Source organism: Mobula hypostoma, unplaced genomic scaffold (genome assembly GCF_963921235.1).
Source record: "Mobula hypostoma unplaced genomic scaffold, sMobHyp1.1 scaffold_36, whole genome shotgun sequence".
Lineage (NCBI taxonomy): Eukaryota > Metazoa > Chordata > Chondrichthyes > Myliobatiformes > Myliobatidae > Mobula > Mobula hypostoma.
The window spans coordinates 4731030-4754048 of record NW_026948187.1 but is presented as its reverse complement, the minus strand read 5'-3'; the positions used below and the strand labels follow the sequence as shown (position 1 = coordinate 4754048).

General features: G+C 44.5%; 1 protein-coding gene across 1 annotated transcript; it reads left to right on the top strand.

Annotated features, from left to right (window-relative positions):
* Nucleotides 1–14492: 14492 nt before the first annotated feature.
* LOC134341556 (probable G-protein coupled receptor 139) lies at nucleotides 14493–16701 on the top strand. The gene is made up of 2 exons (XM_063039421.1): nucleotides 14493–14562; nucleotides 15770–16701. Exons 1-2 carry the CDS (start codon nucleotides 14493–14495, stop codon nucleotides 16699–16701), a joined length of 1002 nt encoding a protein of 333 aa, XP_062895491.1.
* Nucleotides 16702–23019: the final 6318 nt, after the last annotated feature.

Here is a 23019-nt window from a genome sequence, read left to right as displayed (position 1 = left end):
ACTGTCATCTCGTTCCTTGTGCCCACCACACTGAAAATTGTGTTGCTCGGGAACCACTTTAAAACGTCACGTATGCGCATAAAAATATAACCACTAGTCCTGGAATTCACTCGGTTGGAGAAATGCTGACTGTCTACACTATGCTGTCTAATCGTGGTTTATATAAATCTTTATATATTCACCCTTCAGGCTCTACCCCAGAACAAAAAAAAAAATATCAGACTATCCATACTTCCCTTTTACCTCAAACTCCAAGTTCCAATTACATCATTGTGAATCTTTTCTGCGCCCTTTCGAAGCTTAAACATTACGTGAGCAGTTCCCACTAAAATTCACCCTTCTGCGAATTTTACCGGCGTGAACTCTGGGTCAGCACCCCAACCAACTACGATACTTTCGAGCAATCCCTTCTTCATCTTCCTGTGTGGGAACAGATCCGGCCCTCTTCCTTTCCCTTATGTTGTATTGAACACAACTCATTCAGGTGAAAGTCCTGCCGTCCAGCATTCATGCCCTTCCGTACTTTTGTATTGAACAATCAAACCTTTGAGATGTACCGGACTGTCAATAAAATCTGAGGTGCTGTGACTCACTGAGCTCATATTACGAACTCTTCCATTAATGTGTGTGTGTGTAGGGGGGGTGGGGGTGGAGTATGTTGCGGTGTCTGGCTTTGAGGTCTTCCAGCCAGTTGTTGATTTTTTCATTAATTTAACGTCACTGCTGCAATCAAGGTAAACAAGATCCCCAAGACAACAAGTATCACTATCAGTTTCCAAAAAAAAAAGGCCCCACGTCTGTGCAATTCAGCCCCGAATATCTGCAGAAGACCATGTATCCGGGTCCGTCCTAACAGAACACGCTGATGTCACAGCGATAAGCAAGGGCTCGCTAAATTGGCTGGGACAAGTGGTAAACCAGGAGCGCGGCTGCGTAACAGCACAAGACGGGGCGGGGTGTGTAATCGGAGACAGGGGATGCTAATTTATTGAAATGTTCACGTCTACATACACTCAGGCCTGGTCTCTGTTCCCGCAGAGACCTCAAGTCCTTAATCAAGGTCGGACGAAAGACCTGAGCTGAGACCCTGAAACTAATTGAAGAGCATAGAGGAAATAATCAGTTTCCCTAAGAGGGGAACACGGTTAATATTTTAACAATACTGAAATGCTAAAGCCATATATACATAGAACCGTTCGGCCTTTATATGTCAGGCAAACTTGTATTTGCCCACGTGATATCACACCAGTAGTCCACATCCTTATAGGCCTCGCCTACTTACATGGCCAACTAATTGTCTTTTAGACAACGTAATTGCATCTGATCTCTCCTCTGGCGAAATTTCAGATATTAACATTTGTTTGGATTGGGGTGTAAAACTGTTGTTGTGCTTATCGCCTAATTTTCCTCCGTGATCTGTATTTTTATGTATTCGACTACATACACATAATTGTTCAGTGAATTTGTCATGGTCCGGTCAGCGAGGTCTGCATTCCGGTTCACGGGCTGGTCCATCGATCTTTGATCCGGGTTTTCTGTTTTCTCCCTTGCTCTGTTGGGTGCATAATTGAGGCACCTGATTCTCATTTCGGTCTGGCACATAAATACCTTTGCAAACCAGGGATTTTTTTGCTGGACTGTGCCCTTAACTTCCCTTCCCCATCCTTGTGAAGCCCTGCTCGAGGCCTTACCTGAAGCCTTGCCTGAAGCCTTGCTTACGACTGCACTCCTGTTCATGCTAATCAACTCAATCATCATAGTCGCAGAGGACACAACAGTGATTGCACTAATCACAAAGTGGAATGAATCGACAGACAGAGAGGATGAACTTCAACATTCCACTCAACATCAACAAGACACAGGAAAGAAACGTGCCTGGAGTCGGAAGTGGTAGCGGAGTTGGCAAATGAATGGTTTGCATAAATATTCACCAGTGCAAAGCTTCGCAACAGATTTGATGCCGTGGAACTGTACTATAAACCAGTAAGCCGTAGACCACAGAGTAATTGGTTCATTGTTTTAGTGAAAGAGAAGATCCCCTCCTCTGCCAGATTCTTCAGCAATTGTGCAACCCTAAACAAGATCCGATAACTACTACTTAGATGTTGACCCTTCGAAGACCCTGTACCGCAGATATTCCGAGATATACGAGAAACTCGGATTCAGCAGAGGCTCGCTTCATGATTGAAGCATTGAAAGGGAAATATCTGTTGCTCGTTTGCACTTTCCTATTTCTCACAACCTTACCGTATCTCTTTTAAACTCGGTTAAGCATTTTGAATGAACAGTGGATGCATATCTGAGATACATTCTCCTGCAGAGAAGCGAATCTTTTTCCATCTGTCTCAGTAATTGCTGATGAACTCAGAATGATACCAACTGAGATTGTCTGCCTAGATATCCAAATGTTTCTTAACTTATCTCTCTATGACTGTCATGGTCTGGTCCGTGAAGTCCGCATTCCGGTTCACGTTCCGGTTCATCGTTCCTTATTCCAGGTTTTCCAGTTTTTCCCGGTTTCCGTTGAGGCAGATGATCTCGTTTGGGCTGGCTTCATAAATAGCTTCAGGATTAAGCCTCTGGCTGCTGGACTGTTCCCTTCCCTTCCCCTTCCTTCTGAAGCCTTGCCTGCAACCTTTAGCGGATACCTTGGCCGGAAGACTTGCATGCAACCTTGTCGGCGTTCTCGCCTGTATCTCTGTCAAGTTCTACCGCCAGAGCAAGATCGGAGCGTTGATATGTCAAGATAAGGAACGGTTTATGGTTGTTTGGAACTGTCTCTTTGTGTCCTCGCCTTCGCCAGGTAGGTCCGGCCGTTTGCTGCTACCTTGAGTTCAGAACTGTCTGTGTCCTCGCTTTTACTAGGTAGGTCCGGACGTTTGCTGCTACCTTGTGTTGTGAACCGCCCTTCTATGCTCTGGGTACGAGCCCGGGTCTGCGTTCTGACTCTGTGTAGAGCCCCAGCCCCAAGTCCTGTTCCCAAGGAGGGGTCCCCGCTCTGTGTTCTGTTTTCCTGTTCTCCCAAGACCACGGCTCTGTGTTTCTTTTCTCCCAAGACCACGGCTCTGTGTTCTTGTTCTCCCAAGACCACGTCAAGGCTTCGGGTTCTGGTCCTGTCTATGTGCTTTGTCCTGCGCAGGAGTTCCTCGTCTAGTCTTGTAGCCAAGCCTCAAAAAACCCAAGCCTCATCTAGTCCTGCAGCCAAGTTTTGAAGAACCCAAGCCATGTCCTGTCCTGTAGCCACGTCATGTCCTCGCCTAGTTCCGGGGTCCGGCCCCGAGTCAAGACGCAGGTTTTGGGTCCTTATACAGTCTGTGTCTCGGAGTCCAAGTCCAGGCTTCTATTTCCCAGTTCCTTTTCCTGGTCCAGCTTACCTAGCCAAATTCATAGCCTAAGTCTGTGTTCCTGTACCAGTTCCTAGTCGATGTCCTGCCCCTTCCCTAACTCTAGTCCAGTCCAGTTCCTTGTACTTCAGTGACTGCGTCGTCCATTTGGGACCGCAACCAGCGCCCCCGTCATGACACTGACTCGCGATAGGTGGGAATTAATTGGCTCGAAACGGTTTAATGTTTTGTGCGAAATGTCTTTGCAATTATGCCGCATAACGCTCTGGCTGTCGGCACATTTTAGAGGTTGTTCAGATTATTACTTTATCATTTTCTGTCAGAGTCATCTGATGTTCAGATACTCCCATAACTAGCCTCGATTTAAGTACATACGCTCAGTCCACGTATATAAATTAACCCTATGTTTTACTACCTCATTGTACATTTTATTTTATAGTATAAGTTTATATTTATATTTATTGTGTTTTTATACTTTGTTTTTTTTTTAAAGCTCCATCGGAATCGAGTAATAATGGTTCCGTTCTCCATTATGTTCGTAGGTGATGAATGACAATAAACAATCCCAATATTTGAGAATTGATATCGGGTTGGAGTCACAGATAGGGGCAGACTGATCAGAGAGAGAACAATTAATGCCGAAAATGCACAAACGGAACAATAGTTGGCTGCATTCTATTACCTTTACATATCGATGTTTCTGAGACAATATTATTCAATGAAAATTATTGAACTAAATTCAAATTCAAGTCCTTAATCTTACATCCCAGGGTCATGATTCCCTGAGCGGTGATATTCAACAACTTCACAATCAGCACAAAAATGTTTGCTGAACGACTTCCGAGTTGCTGTTCCAGTGAAGCCATTGAAAGTGTGCTGGAGTGGGCGATGGTGAAGGACGGGTGACATCAGAGATAAAATCTCAGAACATCATATTGAACTCTGGTGCATGAGCATAAAGGGACATTCAGACATAGCATAAAGATTACGGTTCTCAGCTCACGGCTGTTGAGACACATCTATCAGGGCAATGCTCAAAGCTGTCAAAAACAGATATCAACAAGGATCATTGTTTAAAATGCAGAATATTGCAGAAGGATCGGTGCAAAGCTAGTCATCTGAGCAGTTTTCGCTAAAATTCACCACGGGAGGAAGTATATTTTTGGGGGGGCGGGGGGGGGTGGGCGGGAGGTCGAAGGGGGCGTCGTGTGGGCAGAGAGGCTCCGGACACGAGTAAAATGAAATTCCCACTGGCAATTGAAGGGTGCCGGGCACCTGTTCGGCAGATATATCAGGTCATCTGTTCTCTTAGTTTAGCCGCGCTGAGAGTGAACCTCGTTACATGATAGAGCAAGCAAGATAGGTTACGTTGGCGGTATGCTACCATTATCTTCAGTCACCAGTTAGCGCAGCTTCCAAAATAAAGCTTCGGATGCAAAGGAGCTGAAGTAAACAAAAAAAAAATTACAATAGATGAGATCAGGTCAATGAAGAGCACCTGGCCAGCGTAGGCTCCTTCCCCAGGGTTTACATTCTTTGGTCGTTCCTTGGTGAGGTGCGGGGTGGGGTGTGGTGTCTGGGAAATTACTACGTGTTCACTAAGGTTTTCGGTTGTGTAAATTCACTTGTCTTTCAACTGATACAGTAAGTAAAGAATGTGTCTGTGCCTAACTGATCATTATTACTAAGGGGGTAATCCTTCACTCAGCATAAAGTGGTGTTAAATTCGTCAGCAATATCGTGCACCAAATTCCCTTTAAAACGATGTGTATAATATCCTCCGTTTAATTAAGAGTTCACAACATCCGCAAATTAAAAAAAAACTTGGTGCACTGGCTAGTGTGCTACTGTGCTAAAGTGACTACTGAAGGATTGTTGCCATGACGATTCAGGTTACATTGAAGTATTTGTAATGTGACAGGATATTTCTTCGTAGATATGTAGAACATTATCTATTTAGCAACTCTAATTTTGGAATTATTGTACAGACTGTTGGTTTCATTTCATGACCCCTGACAACTGGAACTTGCACCATGCTGGCAGTGTCACAGTGAAAATTGATGCAGAATACTTTTTCAGAATGTCCGCCATTCAATTATCTCCCATGCTACCTCTTGGTCATCGCTTTCCAGCGGGTCCAATATCCACTCTTGCCTCTCATATACACTTTGTGTATCTGAAGAAATTTTGTTAACTTCTTTAATTTTATTGGCTTCCATAATTTCTTTTATTTCTTAATGACTTATTAGTTACCTTCCGTTGGCATTAGAAAATCATCTAGCTTCCCACTAATTATTGTATTGCAACCTACGCTATGACTATTATGTTGGCTTTGACTTCTCTTGTTCGCCACGGTTGTACCATCTTTCCTTTACAAGACATCTTCTCTTTCGGAAGCATATATCCTGTGTCTTCCAGATTCCTTCCGGAAATGACAGCCATTGCTGCCGTGCTGTTCCTTGCTGCCAGTGTCCTTTTCCAGAACAATTTTGGCCATCTCCTCTCTCCTGCCGCTATAATTCCATTTACTCCACTGTAATTCTGATGCATCCCACTTCAGCTCTTTTTTTTTCGCAAATTCCAGGGTGGATTAGATCATATTGTGATCACTTTCTCAAAGCGTTCTTTGATGAATCTCTCCAATTAATTCCGGCTCATTACACTATACCCACTCCAGAATAGCTGATACCGTAGTGGGTTAACTTCGAGTTGCTCTAAAAAAAAACATCACGTAGACATTCTCCAAATTCTCACTGTTGGAATCCAGCACCAACATGATTTTCCCAGTCGTGCTGAATATTAAATCCCTCATGACGATTGTTATATGACCCTTTCGGCATGCAGTTCTATCTCCCGTTGTAATTTGTATACCACATCACTACTCTTGTCTGTGAGGTCTCTCTAAAAATCGCATCAAGGGGTTTTAACCTTACAGTTCGCTACCTCTGCCCACAATGATACAAAGCCTCACGACCCTCTGTCACCTCTTTCCAATGACTTGATTTAATTTTTAACGAACACAGCAACACCGCCCCTTCCACATTCTTTCCTGGACATTTGCTGCAATGTGTATCACTCACATTAAGCTCGTAGCTATAATCTTCTTTCTATGATTCAGTTGTTCTTTCCACAGCTTACACACGTATTCCAATATGTAGCTCTGCTAGAAGTTCTTCTACAAATATCCAGTAATCAACACGCACTCAAATATAACACAATCAGTCTAGTATTCGCCCATTTCAATTTCTCCCGCCTTTTTAATTTGAATTCATCTTCTTGATAGCAATTTTGATCCATCATCAGCCTTTCCCTTCGAGCGGTTTCGTTACAAATTGCCTGTTTCTCAAACAACTGCCGCATCTTCAGGACTATAACGGCGGTACCCTGTCCCATGCCAAATTAAAATAAACTGACCAGAAAAATTCGAGCCAACTTGTCCGTTAGGACATTAGACCCATGGTGTAACTTGTAGTACCCTCCCCAGAATCTCTTCCACAATCTCAAATGCAATCTTATTTTGATCGTTAATGTGAATGAGAAAAACGGCAAAAAAAAATCGCCCCGTCTTCGAGGACACCAGGGATAATCAGCGTCAATGGTCGCGTAACCAGGACCTGTGATGTTCCGCATCTGCTCATAGGACCATCCTCCACCAACTCCCACATCTACACCTGACCCTGATCGGTGGGGTGGAGGGGTAGTAGTGGACGGAGGAGGTGGACTAACCATAATCAGGTGTGACCTGCAGGCTGACGGAGGAAAGGGGCGAATTACATGTTTTTATTTGGTTTACCTGCACAAAAAATAATTTGGACATTGTTCAGTGGAGAAGTGGATAAAGAACCGAAAGTATGAAAGGAACTGCAGCTTTTATTCAGTGGTGCAGATAATGCAACACACGGGGGAATATAGTAATATCGAGTCTGCATCAGTTACAGCTTTATACAGCAGCATCTTGTTCTGATCCCGCATATTGGTAATGACATAGGAAATATAATTGTTGAAATATCATGTATGCATATAAGCACACATTTCACATATATAAACACTTAAACGTATTGTGAAGAATGTTGCTAATAAATGTTCAGGTTTGTTTTGATTCAACCTGGCTGTGTATAACAACAAAGAGAATTAATGCACATCACAAATCAGGTTAATTGCAGTCAGAAATAGCTGTAGTTAACCCGTTGCTGTTTGGCACATCCAGAATTATGGAATAGGCCATATGTTTGTATTAAAAAAAAACACGCTATTCTTAAAGATCTTGCAATGATTTATAAACATTGCTCTAAAAGAAGGAAAGGAAGAGTTTTCTGTAAATGGGGACGGATGAGAAGCACAGGCTTGATGAATCTGTCCAAAGTCTCAGCCACTGACACTCAAACTCATCTCTCCGACCTCATGGAGAGCCACTCCCTGGATTGGGACTGCAGAACAGTGGATACGAAGCAGACACATTGAGTGTAATGCTGGCACTTCAGAAAGATTCCGGGCTCTTGCATTTAATAAGCAGATTGTTCTACACTTTCAAAGTTGGTCAGTGCTCACGCTGATGTTGTCGTTGCTTCTCCGGATCTCCGCTCACTGAGCTGAGATGATGATCTCACTGCAGGCCAAGCTGCCGACGTCATTACTATTCAACGCCCACAGTTGACCATGATGATAATGTTGTCTTTTGCGCCATAATAGTGGCCGCAGTGATAATTTTACAGCGTGTCCTGTTCGATCACTGAAATATATTCCTAAGACGCCCATATTTTAAATTCTTCCTCTGAATTGAATTCAACTAGAGAATTATCCAACTCCCCTGCAGTCAGAAGATCGCGATTATCTGGGTCAAAGACACCATAAATGCAGCATTGTATTTTGTACATTACTACCCCATATGACAGCGTAACTAGCAAGACAGGTGGACAGTTATTCCAGGTGCTACTGTCCTGCTGCTTCACCGCTAACCGCAAATGCAGGATCACCGCCCAACCAATATATCGGCTTTTACCTTAAAAGTGCAACTGATGTGTCGTTATTCTAATGCCAATAGATTGCAATTTGTCGTCATGTATTTGATATGATTTCTGTATAGATAACCCGGTGCACAGCAGATGGGAAACTGTATGAAATGATCACCAACAGAAATAACTTGTTTTCTCGCTCGGACGACGCAGCAAAGGGATTGAACAATGCAATAATGTAATTTGGGTGCACAAATGTTGACCATTTTAAGTTTAGCGTTTGCGTAGCGGATTCAGTCTCCACGTGTGTAGCACAAACAAATACAGAGAATAAATCATAATCAGCATCTTCTTCATTACACCTGGTGGTGGAAATAATCAAAACGGAAGAGCCTTCTCACCCTGCGCGACGGGATAGTATTTGGGCAATAGAACCGTGTAAAGGGATTGGTAATACACAGCGAAAATATTTTATTTTTCTTCTTCCTTTCTGATTCAACAGCATCAGGATTTCGCAGCAAATTGAGACAACCTTCACATGCCGAATATCATTAAACCACGAATATATCAGGATGACATGATAACTACCAGTCAGCCACTTGTAAAGGCACAGAAGGACTATGTGCAAAGAACGATTATCGGCCTCTCACTGATCTGATCCACATTGTGCTGGAGGGAACACAGTTCCCAACAGCTAATCCCATTATTTTCTGTATCTGTCTCCCTCTCTCACTTTCACTCCCTGTCTTCCCTCCCTCCCCATGTCTGCCTTTCTTGTCTAGCTGCTACTCCTGTCTCACATGAGAGCACGTTTCCACAGAAGGCTGATAGTCCTTTCTCTCTTATAAAAGTTCCACATTCCAAGCTAATGCCGCTCTGTTTCAGAACCGTTGTTCTCTGTCTCCCATTTTACGCCCGCCAAGGGAGGATCAAATGTGATTTTTGACTAATTTAACTCTTTCTTAACACGGGATTTTTAAAGAAAATACTTGTATTTGATTATTCTGTGTCCACGCATTCGCTAGGCAGGTCCGGCCGTTTGTTTTTTTTTTGTTGGGAACCGTCCCGTCGTATTCTGCATTCTGTGTAATGAGTCCCGGCCCTACGTCCTTTCCCAAAGAGGGGTTCCGGCTCTGTGTTCCATGTTCCTGTCTCTCCCTCGACCAAGGCTCTGCGCTCCTGTCTCTCCATCGACCAAGTCAAGGTTTCGTGTTGTTGGCCAGCTAAGGAGTACCTCGCCCAACCCGGTGCTGGTGTTCCCTTGTCCTGTGCTGAGGTCTCTCGTCCTGTCCAAGTCAAGGCTTCGTGTTCTAGTCCTGTCCTTATGCCTCGCCCAGCCGAGGAGTACCTCGCTCAGCCCGGTGCTGGGGATTCCCTTATCCTGTGCTAGAGTCTCTCGTCCTGTCCAAGAACCTTGTCCTGTCCTAGGCAACTCCAAGAATCTCGTCCTGTCCAAGTCAAGGCTTCGTGTTCTAGTCCTGTCCTTATGCCTCGCCCAGCCATGCAGGGTGTCCAAACTTTTGCTTAGAGCTTTTTCATTTTTTGTTAGTGTGAAACTGTGAAGGATGGAGATTAAAAAAAAAAGTAATCCTCCTTAAAATATTTTTTTTAAAAGTGTCATCTTTAACGTTATGCCTTTTGGAAATTATTCCATCTTTTACTCGCTCAGCTATTCACAGTAACAGAAAATTTTACCGGGGTCCCAAAATGTTGCATGACACTGTACTGTTGAAAGTGCTTGCTCTTGCTAGGTAACCCGAGCGGGAGCTGAGACTAAAGCCCGCTTGAGGTTATGGAAGGTTTTCTCCCTTTTGGGTGGGTGTCCAGTCCATGATGGAGGGGAGCAGCGTTTGCAACACAGCAGAACGCAATAATCTGTCCTTCTTCCGGAATTCGTGATGTCACTCTCGACAGCAGCCTTCCATTCCCAGGAAAGGTAAAAATGTCCACTTTCGTTTTCGTGACCAGGACCTGCTTTATTGCTTTCATTCGATTGCTTCCCAAACTTCGCCTACCTTCACTGAGCTGGAATCCGTGGTGCTGGACAGTATCTTGGCAAAACTGCATTTTCTCCAAATTCACCCTGTGCCCTCTTATCGCCAAATGTGCAAGGAAGTGTTAAACTGTGGCAGATTCTTATAAGGCAATTAAATACTGGCTGTCCTTGTACAAAGGAGAAAAGTGCTGAGCACAGATCGACCACAATAAAGTTATAATCTTCCGCAGGTATAAAAGTAAGCGAGTAAAAGATGACCTGATTTCCAAACAGACGACACATTTCTTTAATATGTAAGCAAGATTACTTTTTGTTTAATTTCCAGCTTTTACAGTTTAAAAATAACAAAAAAGGAAAAGGTCCCGAAGCAAAAATTTGGGCACCCTGTGTCGCAACTTGTAAACGCTTTTTGTAACCAGCTAAGCGTCTTTCAATTCTTGCTTGGGAGATTTTCGCTTATTCTTCTTTACAAAAGGCTTCTAGTTCTGTGAGATTCTTGGGCCGTCTTGCACACACTGCTCTTTTGATTTCTATCCACAGATTTTCGATGATGTTTCGGTCGGGGGACTGTGAGGGCCATGCCAAGGGCTTCAGCTTGCGCCTCAATGTAGCCCATTGTAGATTTTGAGGTGTGCTTAGGATCATTATCCTGTTGTAGAAGCCATCCTCTTTTCATCTTCAGCTTTTTTGTTTACAGAAAATGTGATGTTTGCTTCCAGAATTTGCTAGATTTTAATTGAATTCATTTTTCCCTCCACCAGTAAATGTTCCCGTGCCAGTGTCTGCAGCACCTGCCCAAACCATGATTGATCCACCCCCGTGCTTAACAGTTGAAATTCTGCACTCTTTTTTCTCCAAACATACCTTTGCTCATTGCGGCCACCAAGTTCTCTTTTAACTTGATCAGTCGACAGGTCCTGTTTGCAAAATGCATCAGGCTTGTTTAGATGTTCCTTTGCACACTTCTGACGCTGAGTTCTGTGGGGAGGACGCAGGAAAGGTTTTCCTCTGATGACTCTTCCATGTAAGTCATATCTGTGCATGTGTCGCTGCACAGTAGAACAGTGCACCACCACTCCAGAGTCTGCTAAATCTTCCTGAAGGTCTTTTGCTGTCAAACGGGGGTTTGATTTGCCTTTCTATCAATCCTACGAGCAGTTCTCTCGGAAAATTTTCTTGGTCTTCCAGACCTCAACTTCACCCCCACCGTTCCTGTTAACTGCCATTTCTTAATTACATGACGAGCTGAGGAAACAGCTACCTGAAAACGCTTTGCTATCTTCTTACAGACTTCTCCAGCTTTGCGGAAATCATTTATTTTAATTTTCTGTGTGCTTAGCAGCTACCTAAAGGAGCCCATGGATGCTGATTGTTGGGACAAGGTTCGAAGAGTCAGGGTATATATGAAGCTTTGAAATTTGTATCATCTAGCCTTTCCTAACGATGACTGTATACAAGCCATAGCCCTAACAAGCTAATTATGGTCTGAGACATTGGTAAAAGTTATCTGAGAGCTCATATCTCTTGGGGTGCTACAACATTTGCATCGTTCTCCCTTCCCCTTTTCACGGTAAAATTGCACAAAACAAAAATAATACACCCACCTTGTTTAAAATGTTGAAACGAATGATTTGTCTTTAACATTATGACATTTGGAGAGCAGTTCATCTTCTACTCACTTAACTATTCACAGTAACAGAAATTTTGACCCAAACGTTTGCATGCCACTATATCACCATGGACTTGGCCTCCACCTCAGTCTGTGGCAGAGTTCTCCGCAGATCCACTACTCTACAGCTAAAAAAAAAAATCCTCTTTGCCTCTGTTCCAATAAGTGGTCTATCAACGTTGTCGATGTGCCCTCGTCTGTGTACCCCAACCATAGGAAACATCCTTTCCACATCCACCATATCTAGTCCTTTCAAAATTCCTTAGGTCTCAGTGTATACTTCTAAATTTCAGTGAACACAGACCCAAAACTGCGGAGCGCTCTCCATATGCCGACCCAGTCACTCCCGGACACATTCTCGTGAATGTCCTCTCGACTCTTTCCAATAACAACGGATCCTTTCTGAGATATGGGGCCCATAGTTCATGACAACACTCCAAGAGCGGCCTGACTAGTGACTTATAAAGGCTCAGCGTTATCTCCTTGCTTTTAAATTCTGTTACTCTTGAAGTAAATGCTTGCATTGCATTTGCCTTCTTCACCACAGACTCAGCCTTTAACTTAATCTTTCTGCAAGTTTTGCACAAGGACTCCTAAGCTCCTCTGCATCCTGATGTTTGATTTTCACCCTATTTTGATAACAGTCCGCACTGTTGTTTCTTGTACCACAGTGATGATCATTCTTTACTCCACGCTGTAATTCATCAGCCACATTTTTGCCCGTTCTTGCAATTTGTCTGAGTTCTGCTGTAATCACATTGCTTCCTTAACACTACCTACCCCTCCTGCAATGTTTGTATCGTCTGCAAACCTTTCCACAAAGCCATCAATTACATTATCCAAATCATTGAGAAACAGTTTGAAAAGTAGCTTTCCCAATACTGACCTCTGAGGAACACCACTACTCACTGGCAGCCAACCACTGCTGCCTTCTGCCTGATTTAAATGATGAAGGACATTTTCAGTGGCTTGTGCTCATATTGGCGAACGTGCTTATTTACAAAACTATCTGATATGTTTGTAGTGAATTGCTGAATTTAAATATCCCCGGCATTGAGATGGACTTGACATTTGATTTACCTCAGCTCCGAAAGGAAACAGAATATCACACATCATCGACCGAACTCCGATGTTCTCCTTGGCACACATTTGTACGTGGACCATCTATGGACATGATCTCACGAATAGTGGCCGTTCTGCATGGTTGTTGACGTACTCTCGCTTAATATTACATACAGTGTCTGCTAGCGCACATACATATTGTGGTTCATTACCACACTGCGCCAATTCATCTAATTTACAAAATGTACTTTTCAGAAGTGGGCATCACTGATAATGTTCAATTTGCATCCCTACTCGCACTTGTAGTCTGGCACCTGCTGAGGCGCCGACGTTGCTCCGCTCAAGCAGATTAATCCCCGGTCCCACCATTGAGCCGGTAATTTTTTATATAATATTTTTTAAGATCATAACGAAAAAATAAACAACATTTTGTGTCTCCCTACCCCCAGTAGAGCGTCATGTCGGAAGTTCCTTATCGACCATAGACTTTGCAGATGAAAAGGTGTAAGACAATCTTCCACATGGCTCTTTAAATCCTGAATATCGTAGCGAATATTCTGGTCATACTAAGCTCTGCTAATAGAAAGACAATCTCACTGGAAACCTCTTCTATTTCATTGGTAATGTCGATTGCCCAGTAAAGGTGCAACTTTGCAATCTCTCTGATGAAAAGTTCCATCAGTGCAAGATGCTTTGGTACCCGCACCAAAGTAATGTGGATGCACATGCGACTCTAAACGCTTAAATATTAGCATCTTCAGTCCTGTTGGAGATGATTTATATCTGCTTGTTTGGAGTAACCTTATTGGATATAACCGTGAATCTCCACCAGCAATAACAGAATGCATCATTAGTAATGTTAGAGTAGGGTCACTACACCACTGCCGGGATGCTGCATCAATTGTTTGGTTTAAATGATGTCACATTCAGGAAGGAATCACAACCTATACGGTTAGATGAAGACTAACAGATTGAGATTAGACTTGACGCATCATGATAAATGTTGTTGAAGAATTATTATGTGAAATATAAAGGCAAGCGCAACATCAGTAATATTATAGTCAGTAGGAATCAGCAGAAGCTGTGTAACAATTGCAGTTATTGAACGGAGCAGGACCTATTCACTGAATGACTGTGATACAGCAAAAGGCTGGGGCTGGAGCGATGCTCTCGGCAGGCGAGGGGAGCGCTGACGTCACTCCCTGGGGGAGGGGTGGCACTGTTCTGTTGTGGAATGTGAGTGAAGGAGCTTCATGATCCAGCTGCACAGTCTGTCAACTGGAGACCAGGTGTCACTGGAGCGGAACATCAACCCTTGTTTGTTCATTGGCTGCAAGTAACGTCATTTATTGCACAACCCGCTTACCCGTGACGGAGAATTCGTGTTTCCTATAAATTAGCAGGGTATCGTGATCCAAGTCATACGCCGATGTGAACTGCACAACGGGAGATAATTCAAGCAATTGAAAATGCGTCGACCGCCGATCCTACAGATGAAATACGGTTGCTACCCTTTTCTAGTGGTGTTTGGTTTACCCGGTAAGTCGTATTAATACATTGTCTAACAGCTAATGGCCCTCTGCAGGACAACGTTTTTTTTTTATGAAGTATGATCAGAAGATGCACCACAATGTATCCATTACACAAGCTGCTCAATGGGCGCTGTATCCTTACCTGTCTACATGGCCGCTGAGAAGACTTTCTTCTGGACACATGAGGGCGTCTCCTCATGTCCTATGCAAAAATATCGGAGGGATACCGTTCCTGAAAGAGCAGTAGTGTTTCGCTCAGTAGGTAATGTATTTTTCATCGTCCCTGTCAGAGAGTAAAAGTGTACTACAACACAAAAAGCGGCCATTCGGCCCGCCTTAGCGACCTGAACCTCTGTTGTCCTCTCAACCAGCACCTGACTAACACTCGTCTACCTCCTTCCCATCCTGGCCCTATCCAAACTTATCTTACGTGGTACAATAGATCCCGCATCCTCCACTCCGCAGGAAGCTGTTTCCATACTCGCAGCACCTTCTGAGTAAATAACTTCTTTCAGATTACCCCAGCAACATTTCAACTTCCACGCTAATCCTGAGGTCCTTCAAAATAGTTTCACACAACCTGAGTAGAAAAGGCTGGAATATATTTACACGAACTATATCCCTAATGTATACAAAGATTTTTCTGTCCCCGCAGTATCCTTGTAAATATTCTGAACTCTGTCAGTAATTTTAATATAATTCCCGTACTAAGGTGACTAGAAATGTAAACAATACAAGGAATTCTGCTTCAATTATGTATTGTACAATTTAACTCAATAACTCAACCGCAGTGCTCAAAGTCCTGATTTGTGATGGGTGATGTGCAAAAAAGCTCACCGTGTCACTCATTCACCAGTTGTTTCACTTTAAATGAATGATAGATCTGTATTTACAGCTCATTTTCTTTTGTACCGAGAAGCTCACGCCCGACTATTCGGCATGCAATGGTAGCCTGGTTTGTCTTCATGAAGAGCAGCACATTACCCAGGCTTCCAGTAACACTTGCTATTTTTGCAGCCCGTTTCCAGCTGGTGAAGATCACAATGCGAAGTGTCTTTTTGCCTTGCCTATGCTCACTCTCAGACCATCGGTGTGCACGGACTAAACAGAATCCCATCCGAACATATTTCAAAAACAAGTTGTAATATTCACTTGTCTTCCTCCTATAGTGACGTCTTATTCTGTTGTTGTTGTGTTTTTTTTTTCTGTTGCAGCCAATTTGTTAACAATTATTATTCTCTCCCGGGGAAAATGCGGTCTTTCCAAATGCATCTCTGCCTACATGACGATGATGGCTGTGGCAGATTTATTGGTCATTCTCATCAATGTCCTTGTCTATGAGATTTTAATATTCCGCCTGTCAAATTCATTTCTGCATTATACGGAAGTCCTTAAAGCCACGGTCTACCTGGTGGCAGTCACTCTGGAACTATCACTGTGGTACACCGTGGCCTTCACCGGTGATCGATATGTTTCCATATGCTGTCAGAAGTTTAAAACAAAATACTGCAGAGTGAAGATTGCCAGAATTCTGGCGGCAGTAATACTGGCAGTAGCTTGTTTGGAGAATATACCCTTCTTGTTTGCATTGCAGCCTCAACAAATAGTTGGAAATATTTCTTGGGGTATTCTCCCGAAATTGGACATCTTAAACTCTCCAACTTTTGTCGCGTTCAGCAGATTCAAATCCTTTCGAAACTTGCTGTGCGTATTTGGTTTAATATTTCTATTTAATGCGATGACAGCCAGGCTTATCTTAGTGGCCAGCAAATCTCGGAGGGGCTTCCGAATCCATAAAAGTACGACTGAACGTGACACGGAAATGGAGAACAGAAAAAAGGGCATCATGTTACTGTTCTGTGTGTCGGGCAGCTTCATGCTATTTTGGCTGCCGTCGACAGTGACCAATTTTATCGTTAATCTAACCATGTTTTCTGATCGCGACTATTACTCTGCCCGATATTTCGCTGCTCAAACCGGGACTCTGCTCACGAACATGAGTTCCTGTATAAACACGTGCACTTATGCAACGACCCAAACTAACTTCAGGGGAGAGTTGAAGTCGTTGATAATGTCTCCTTGGACGCTGATACGGGCATTGACCAAGACAAATGTAAGTTCATCTAAGGCTCTCTCCCCTAAGTAGAATTCATCTCCAGCTCGCACAGGTCCTACAACAGGAAACATTTTGTAAAGAATCTGCGCTTTTATTTTGATAACAAGGTAAAAATTCTCATTTAAAACATCGCGATGCTCGGTAACTGAAAGTATCTCATTCGTATCTGATAAGAATTAGCTCAACGTACAAATAAAATGTATGATTGCGTGGAATTGGCCGGATGGAATAGAGTATTGAATTATGACATGAATCATTTCAATGTTAAAGAAACCAAACTATTTGAGCCCAACACTGGATCTCTGTAAAGCAGCAGAGAGTTACAGTCAATAACATTCTCATTCCATATTTCCCGATCTGCCAATATGTATCATCTGAGACAACGAAAAAGAGGGGCAAAAACTTTACGAATACTGCACAACCGCCTCCAAACCCCGCAATATCCAGTTTATAGAAATTAGCCCTTACAGAAGACAGAGATCAACACCTAAGTATCTGAGTACCTTCTGTGAAAACTAATAAAGAAGCACACGATGGATTGCTTTTCAAATTGATTTTCTTAAATCATGTACAGATGACCCACATTCACTTTTTAATTAAACCTCAATATGGTTCATATCTTAGGGAGGTAATACTATCACCAACACTCCACAGTACGCTCGAGAACCCCACCCCACAATGCCGGGATTGCGTGAAAACAGATATATTCAGGATATTAACACGGGACGCGAGAAGCTGATTCTCACCTGGTCTAAAGGGTACTCAGGCAAAGCAATCTCGCATTTATCTTCCACAAGCTTCAATGCCCTTCAATCTTGTCGAACTGTCTGCCTGATTTAACACAGCTCATTGTCATGAGGATTGAACGTGACGAAGCGGGTGCCTTCCTGAATGACTCCTATTTCCCTGTGTTTAGACAACAATCCTCTCAAACTTTCAAAACATGTCTTGTCCAAATGCCAAAGAGACATTCCAAATACATTGCCTGAACTATTTTGTCTGTCATCTCGTTCCTTGTGCCCACCACACTAAAAATTGTGCTGCTCGGGAACCACTTTAAAACGTCACGTATGCGCATAAAAATATAACCACTAGTCCTGGAATTCACTCGGTTGGAGAAATGCTGACTGTCTACACTATGCTGTCTAATCGTGGTTTATATAAATCTTTATATATTCACCCTTCAGGCTCTACCCCAGAACAAAAAAAATATCAGACTATCCATACTTCCCTTTTACCTCATACTCCAAGTTCCAATTACATCATTGTGAATCTTTTCTGCGCCCTTTCGAAGCTTAAACATTACGTGAGCAGTTCCCACTAAAATTCACCCTTCTGCGAACTTTAACAGATCGCACTCTTTGTTCCCATACGTCGCAGGGGCAGGTGTAAACGTAGGACCTATTTTCCGTATCTGTTCGGTTGATATCAATAATAAAATGGGCTTGTTGCTGCGGATCTGAATATTGAGAGAGAGCCGCAGAATGACCTTCCGAGACACACGCAGCATCTTCGGATTAACTGCATCCTTACTCTTGCCGATGTTTACACTTATCATGGGGATTATCAGCATGTGGGTTCCGGCCCCCTCGTCATCCAGTGACATCACTGATTACAACAACAATCCCTGACGCTTGTGTTAATACTGTTACTAAATGGAATCACCGTACTGACGCTCAGTCTCTCGAATCTCTCTTTCCTACGGGCTCAGACTGTCCTAAACGTCCACTGATACCATAAAGTTGTTCCGGGACAGTAGGCAAAGCAAGAAAAAAAAAGTTCTCCTTGCCGAGGATTGGACTATTTTAAATTAATATGTGTTAATTAATTTTGCTAGTGCCGGTGTTATTCGTTGTTTTGGTGCAGAAGTTAAACGGAAACATATTTTCTATAAATAAGCCGTTGCGGGTGGACCCACACCTCGTAGAGAGTTGTTTATATTCCGCCGAATGCGAATAATGCACGAGGAGCAGTGCCAGCGAGAATTGCCACGGACCACGGTAGCCGTCTTTCCCTGGGGTAAGATTGGTAGACTATTCGGCCGGTAGGCTTTTGCGAACAGCAAATGCTGGGCAGTCAGCTTGCTTTCAACCCGGCCGGTACACGATGAAAGGTACGATCGGGTGCAGGAGAGGTGGGTTTCACCTACAGTGTGGTACCGACATAGAATGATCAATCACTCCACGTGTGGAAAACGCTAGGTGTTCCACTCTGTGGACAGGGAGAAAGGCGTGATGATCATTGAGAGTTGATGCAATGGCTGAAGTATGATGTTCAGGTTCACCTTGCACAGGGCACATTGTGACGTCTGGAACAGGGGGTGTCTGTGGGTCCAATCACATTTCCCGGGTTCCCTGCCCTAGCACCGGGGAGAGAGTCGGGCACTGTTGCAGTATCAGTACAAGATCTCTGTTGAAGCGCACATGGAACAGTGTGGAGTCAACCCTATGGTTCGAGGGCCGGTAGATCCCAGCCCTCCGTAGACAGTTGCCCAACTTTTTCAAAAATTCCCTCCTCACCACCGATCGACTTACCCCTCCTAGGCACTGGCCTCCACAGCCGTCTCTGGCACTGAAATCAACAGATTCACCACCCTCTGGAGAGATAAATTATTCCTCATCGCTGCTTTGAATGAATGCTCTTTTATTTTGAGGCTGTGCTCTCCCGCCCCCTATAGGCAACATCCCCTCCACATCTACTGTTTAGGATTTTTAACACTCACTACTTTTCAATGAGACTCCTTCTCACCCCCACCCCCCACTCATTATTCTAAACCCCACAAAGTACAGAACGATAGCTATCAAAAGTTCCTCATATGCTAAAACTTCAACTTGCAGAATTCTCTCTGACTCTCCTCTGCGCCTCTGCAATGATAGACATCTATTCTTAAATAAAGGTAACATAAGTACTGGAAATGTTGTCTAACTAATGCCTTATCAAGCCTCAACTGTATTTTCATGCAATTCATTTCCACTTCTTCCAGCCACACAGCGCCATGTCCTTTGGTCTCGCTGCCTTTCAAAATTGTCATGTGTTAATTGTAATTCCTTGTCCCCTTTTACTACCCCGCGAGCTTCTCCTTGTATTTAACTCTGCGCCTTATTTTTATTGTTTTCAACTGTACCCGCTGCATACTCTCAATTTGAGGCCTATCAGTTTCCTGCCACTCACAGGGGCACAGAATTAGTCTCCGCGTGAACTCTGGGTCAGCACCCCAACCAACTACGAGACTTTCCAGCAATCCTTTCTTCATCTTCCTGTCTGGGAACAGATCCGGCCCTCTTCCTTTCCCTTATATTGTATTGAACATAACTCATTCAGGGGATTACAAAGTCCTGCCGTCCTGCATTCATGCCCTTCCGTACTTTTGTATTGAACAATCAAACCTTTGAGATGTTCCGGACTGTCAATAAAATCTGAGGTGCTGTGACTCACTGAGCTCATATTACGAACTCTTCCTTTAATGTGTGTGTGTGTGGGTGGGTGTGTGTGTGTGTGTGTGTGTGTGTGGGGGGGGGGGTGGGGGTGGGGGTGGTGTATGCTGCGGGGTCTGGCTTTGAGGTCTTCCAGCCAGTTGTTGAATTTTTCAGCAATTTAACGTCACTGCTGCAATGAAGGTAAACAAGATCCCCAAGACAACAAGTATCACTATCAGTTTCCAAAAAAAAAAGCCTCACGTCTGTGCAATTCAGCCCCGAATATCTGCAGAAGACCATATATCCGGGTCCGTCCTAACAGGACACGCTGATATCACAGCGATAAGCAAGGGCTCGCTAAATTGGCTGGGACAAGTGGTAAACCAGGAGCGCGGCTGCTTAACAGCAGAAGACTGGGCGGGGTGTGTAATCGGAGACAGGGGATGCTAGTTCATTGTAATGTTCACATCTACATACACTCAGGCCTTGTCTCTATTCCCGCTGAGACCTGAAGTCCTTTATCAAGGTCGGACTAAAGACCTGCGCTCAGACCCTGAAACAGATTGAAGAGCGAAGAGGAAGTAATCAGTTTTCATATGAGGGGAACACGGTTAATATTTCAACGATACTGAAATGCAAAAGTCATATATACATACAACAGTTCGGCCTTTGTATGTCAGACAAACTTGTATTGACCCACGTGATATCACCCCAATAGTCCACATCAGAATCATATCCTTACAGGCCTCGCCTACTTATATGCCCAACTAATTGTCTTTTAGACAACGTAATTGCATCTGTTCCCTCTGCCGAAATTCAGATTTTAACATCTGTTTGGATTGGGGTGTAGAACTGTTACTGTTCTTGTAGCCTAATTTTCCTCTGTGTTCTCGTATTTTTATATATTCGACTACATACACATAATTGTTCAGTGAATTTGTCATGATCCGGTCAGTAAATTCTGAAATCCGGTTCACGGTCTGGTCCATCGATCCTTGTTCCGGGTTTTCCTATTTTTTCCCTTGTTCTGTTGGGTGCTTTAATTGAGGCACCTGATTTTCATTTCGGTCTGGCATATAAATACCTCTGCATCCCAGGGATTAATTTGCTGGGCTGTTCCCTTCCCTTCCCTTCCCCATCCTTGTGAAGCCTTGCTTGAAGCCCTGCCTGAAGCCTTTCCGGAAGCCTCGCCTGCGTCCTCGCCTGTAACGCCGTCAGGTTCAACCGCCAGAGCAAGACTGTGTCAAGATAAGGAACAGTCTGTCGTTGTTTGGAATTGTCCCTTTGTGTCCACGCCTTCTCCAGGTAGGTTCGGTCGTTTGCCGCTACCTTTAGATGTTCCCAAGGATGGGGTCCTGGATCTGTGTGCTGTGTACGAGTCCCCTCCCTACGTCCTGCCTCCAGGAAAGGTACCCGGCCCTGCATCCAAAAAAATGTCCCGGCCCTGCGTTCCGTGGAGGAGTCCTGGCTCCGTACCCAAGAGCCTAACCAAGCCGAGTCCAAGAGCCAAGCCAAACCGAGTCCAAGAGCCTCGTCCTGCCCAGGAGTCCCTCGTTCTACCCAAGTCACGTCCAAGTGCTTCGTCCAGTCCCAGTCCGGGCTTCGCATTCCCTGTACTATCTAGTGTCTCGTCTCATCCTAGTCCTGAGTCCTCGCCCGGATTCGGGTTCCGAGCCAGATTCAAGACCCATGTTCCGGGTCTCTGTCCAGTCTCCTAGTTCCAAGTTCCTCGTCCAGGTCCAGCTTTCCTAGTCTATGCCCTAGCCCAGGTCCAGTGTCTTTGTCTCGTACAGGGCCTGTGTCCATTTCCAGCATCGTTTTATTCACTTGCTTTCTAGATAAACGTGGTTCTGTTCCTAGAACTCCAGTGTCTGTGTCTTGCTTATGGTTCCGCTACCAGCGCCACCTTGCAACAGAACAGTCCATCCAAGCATGGGCCAAGCGACCCAGACACTATTGTTTTACTCTCACCATCCTGGGTTCCCTCTTGTTGAATACCCCATTCACCCGCCCCAGTCGTCCTTAGTCCAAGAAAGCCAGTTAGGTCGCCAGGAGGCTGCCATGGGAGGCGGGTTGATACTGTCATGGACCGGTCCGTGAACTCCGCATTCCGGTTCACGGTCCGGTCCATCGATCCTTGTTCCGGGTTTTCCTGTTTTCTCCCTTGTTCTGTTCGGTGCTTTAATTGAGGCAGCTGATTCTCATTTCGGTCTGGCACATAAATATCTCTGCAAACCAGGGATTGTTTGCAGGACTGCTCCCTTCCCTTCCTTCTAAAGCCTTGCCTGAAGCCTCACCTGCGACCTTCGCCTGAAGCCTCGCCTACAACCTGCTCCTGAAGCATTGCCTGTTCAACCGCCAGAGCAAGACCGGGGGCTTGCTGTGCCAAGATACCGAATAGTCTGTCGTTGTTTGGAAATGTCTCTTTGTGTCCTCGCCTTCATTAGGTGGGTCCGGCCGTTTGCCGCTACCTTGTGTTCAGAAATGTCTCTTTGTGTCCTCACCTCCTCTGGATAAGTCCGGCCGTTTGCCACTACCCTGAGTGGAGAAATGTTTCTTCGTGTTCAGTGTTCTGTGGAGGGGACTTGACTCTGTGTGCTGCGTAAGAATCCCGGCCCTACGTCCTGCTCCCAAGAAAGGGTCCCGGCCATTCAACCAAGAAACGGTTCAGGCCCTGCGCTCCGTGGAGGAGTTCCGGCTCTGTACCCAAGAGCCGATCCAATCAGAGTCCAAGAGCCAAGCCAAATCTTGTCCGAGAGCCTTGCCCTGCATAGGAGTACCCCGTCTTGCCCAGGAGTCCCTCGTCCTGCCGACGTCACGTCCAAGTACATCGTCCAGTCCCAGCCCAGGCTTCGTATTCCCTGTACTCTCTAGTGTCTAGTTTGTTCCTAGTCGAGAGTCCTCGACTGGATCCCGGTTCCAAGCCCGAGTC

What these genes read in the sequence shown, in the direction of transcription:
- LOC134341556 (XM_063039421.1), top strand. Translation starts at nt 14,493, where the DNA reads ATGCGTCGACCGCCGATCCTACAGATGAAATACGGTTGCTACCCTTTT. An exon ending in AGTGGTGTTTGGTTTACCCG is followed by an intron (nt 14,563 to 15,769) that starts GTAAGTCGTATT and finishes TTTCTGTTGCAG; the next exon opens with CCAATTTGTTAACAATTATT.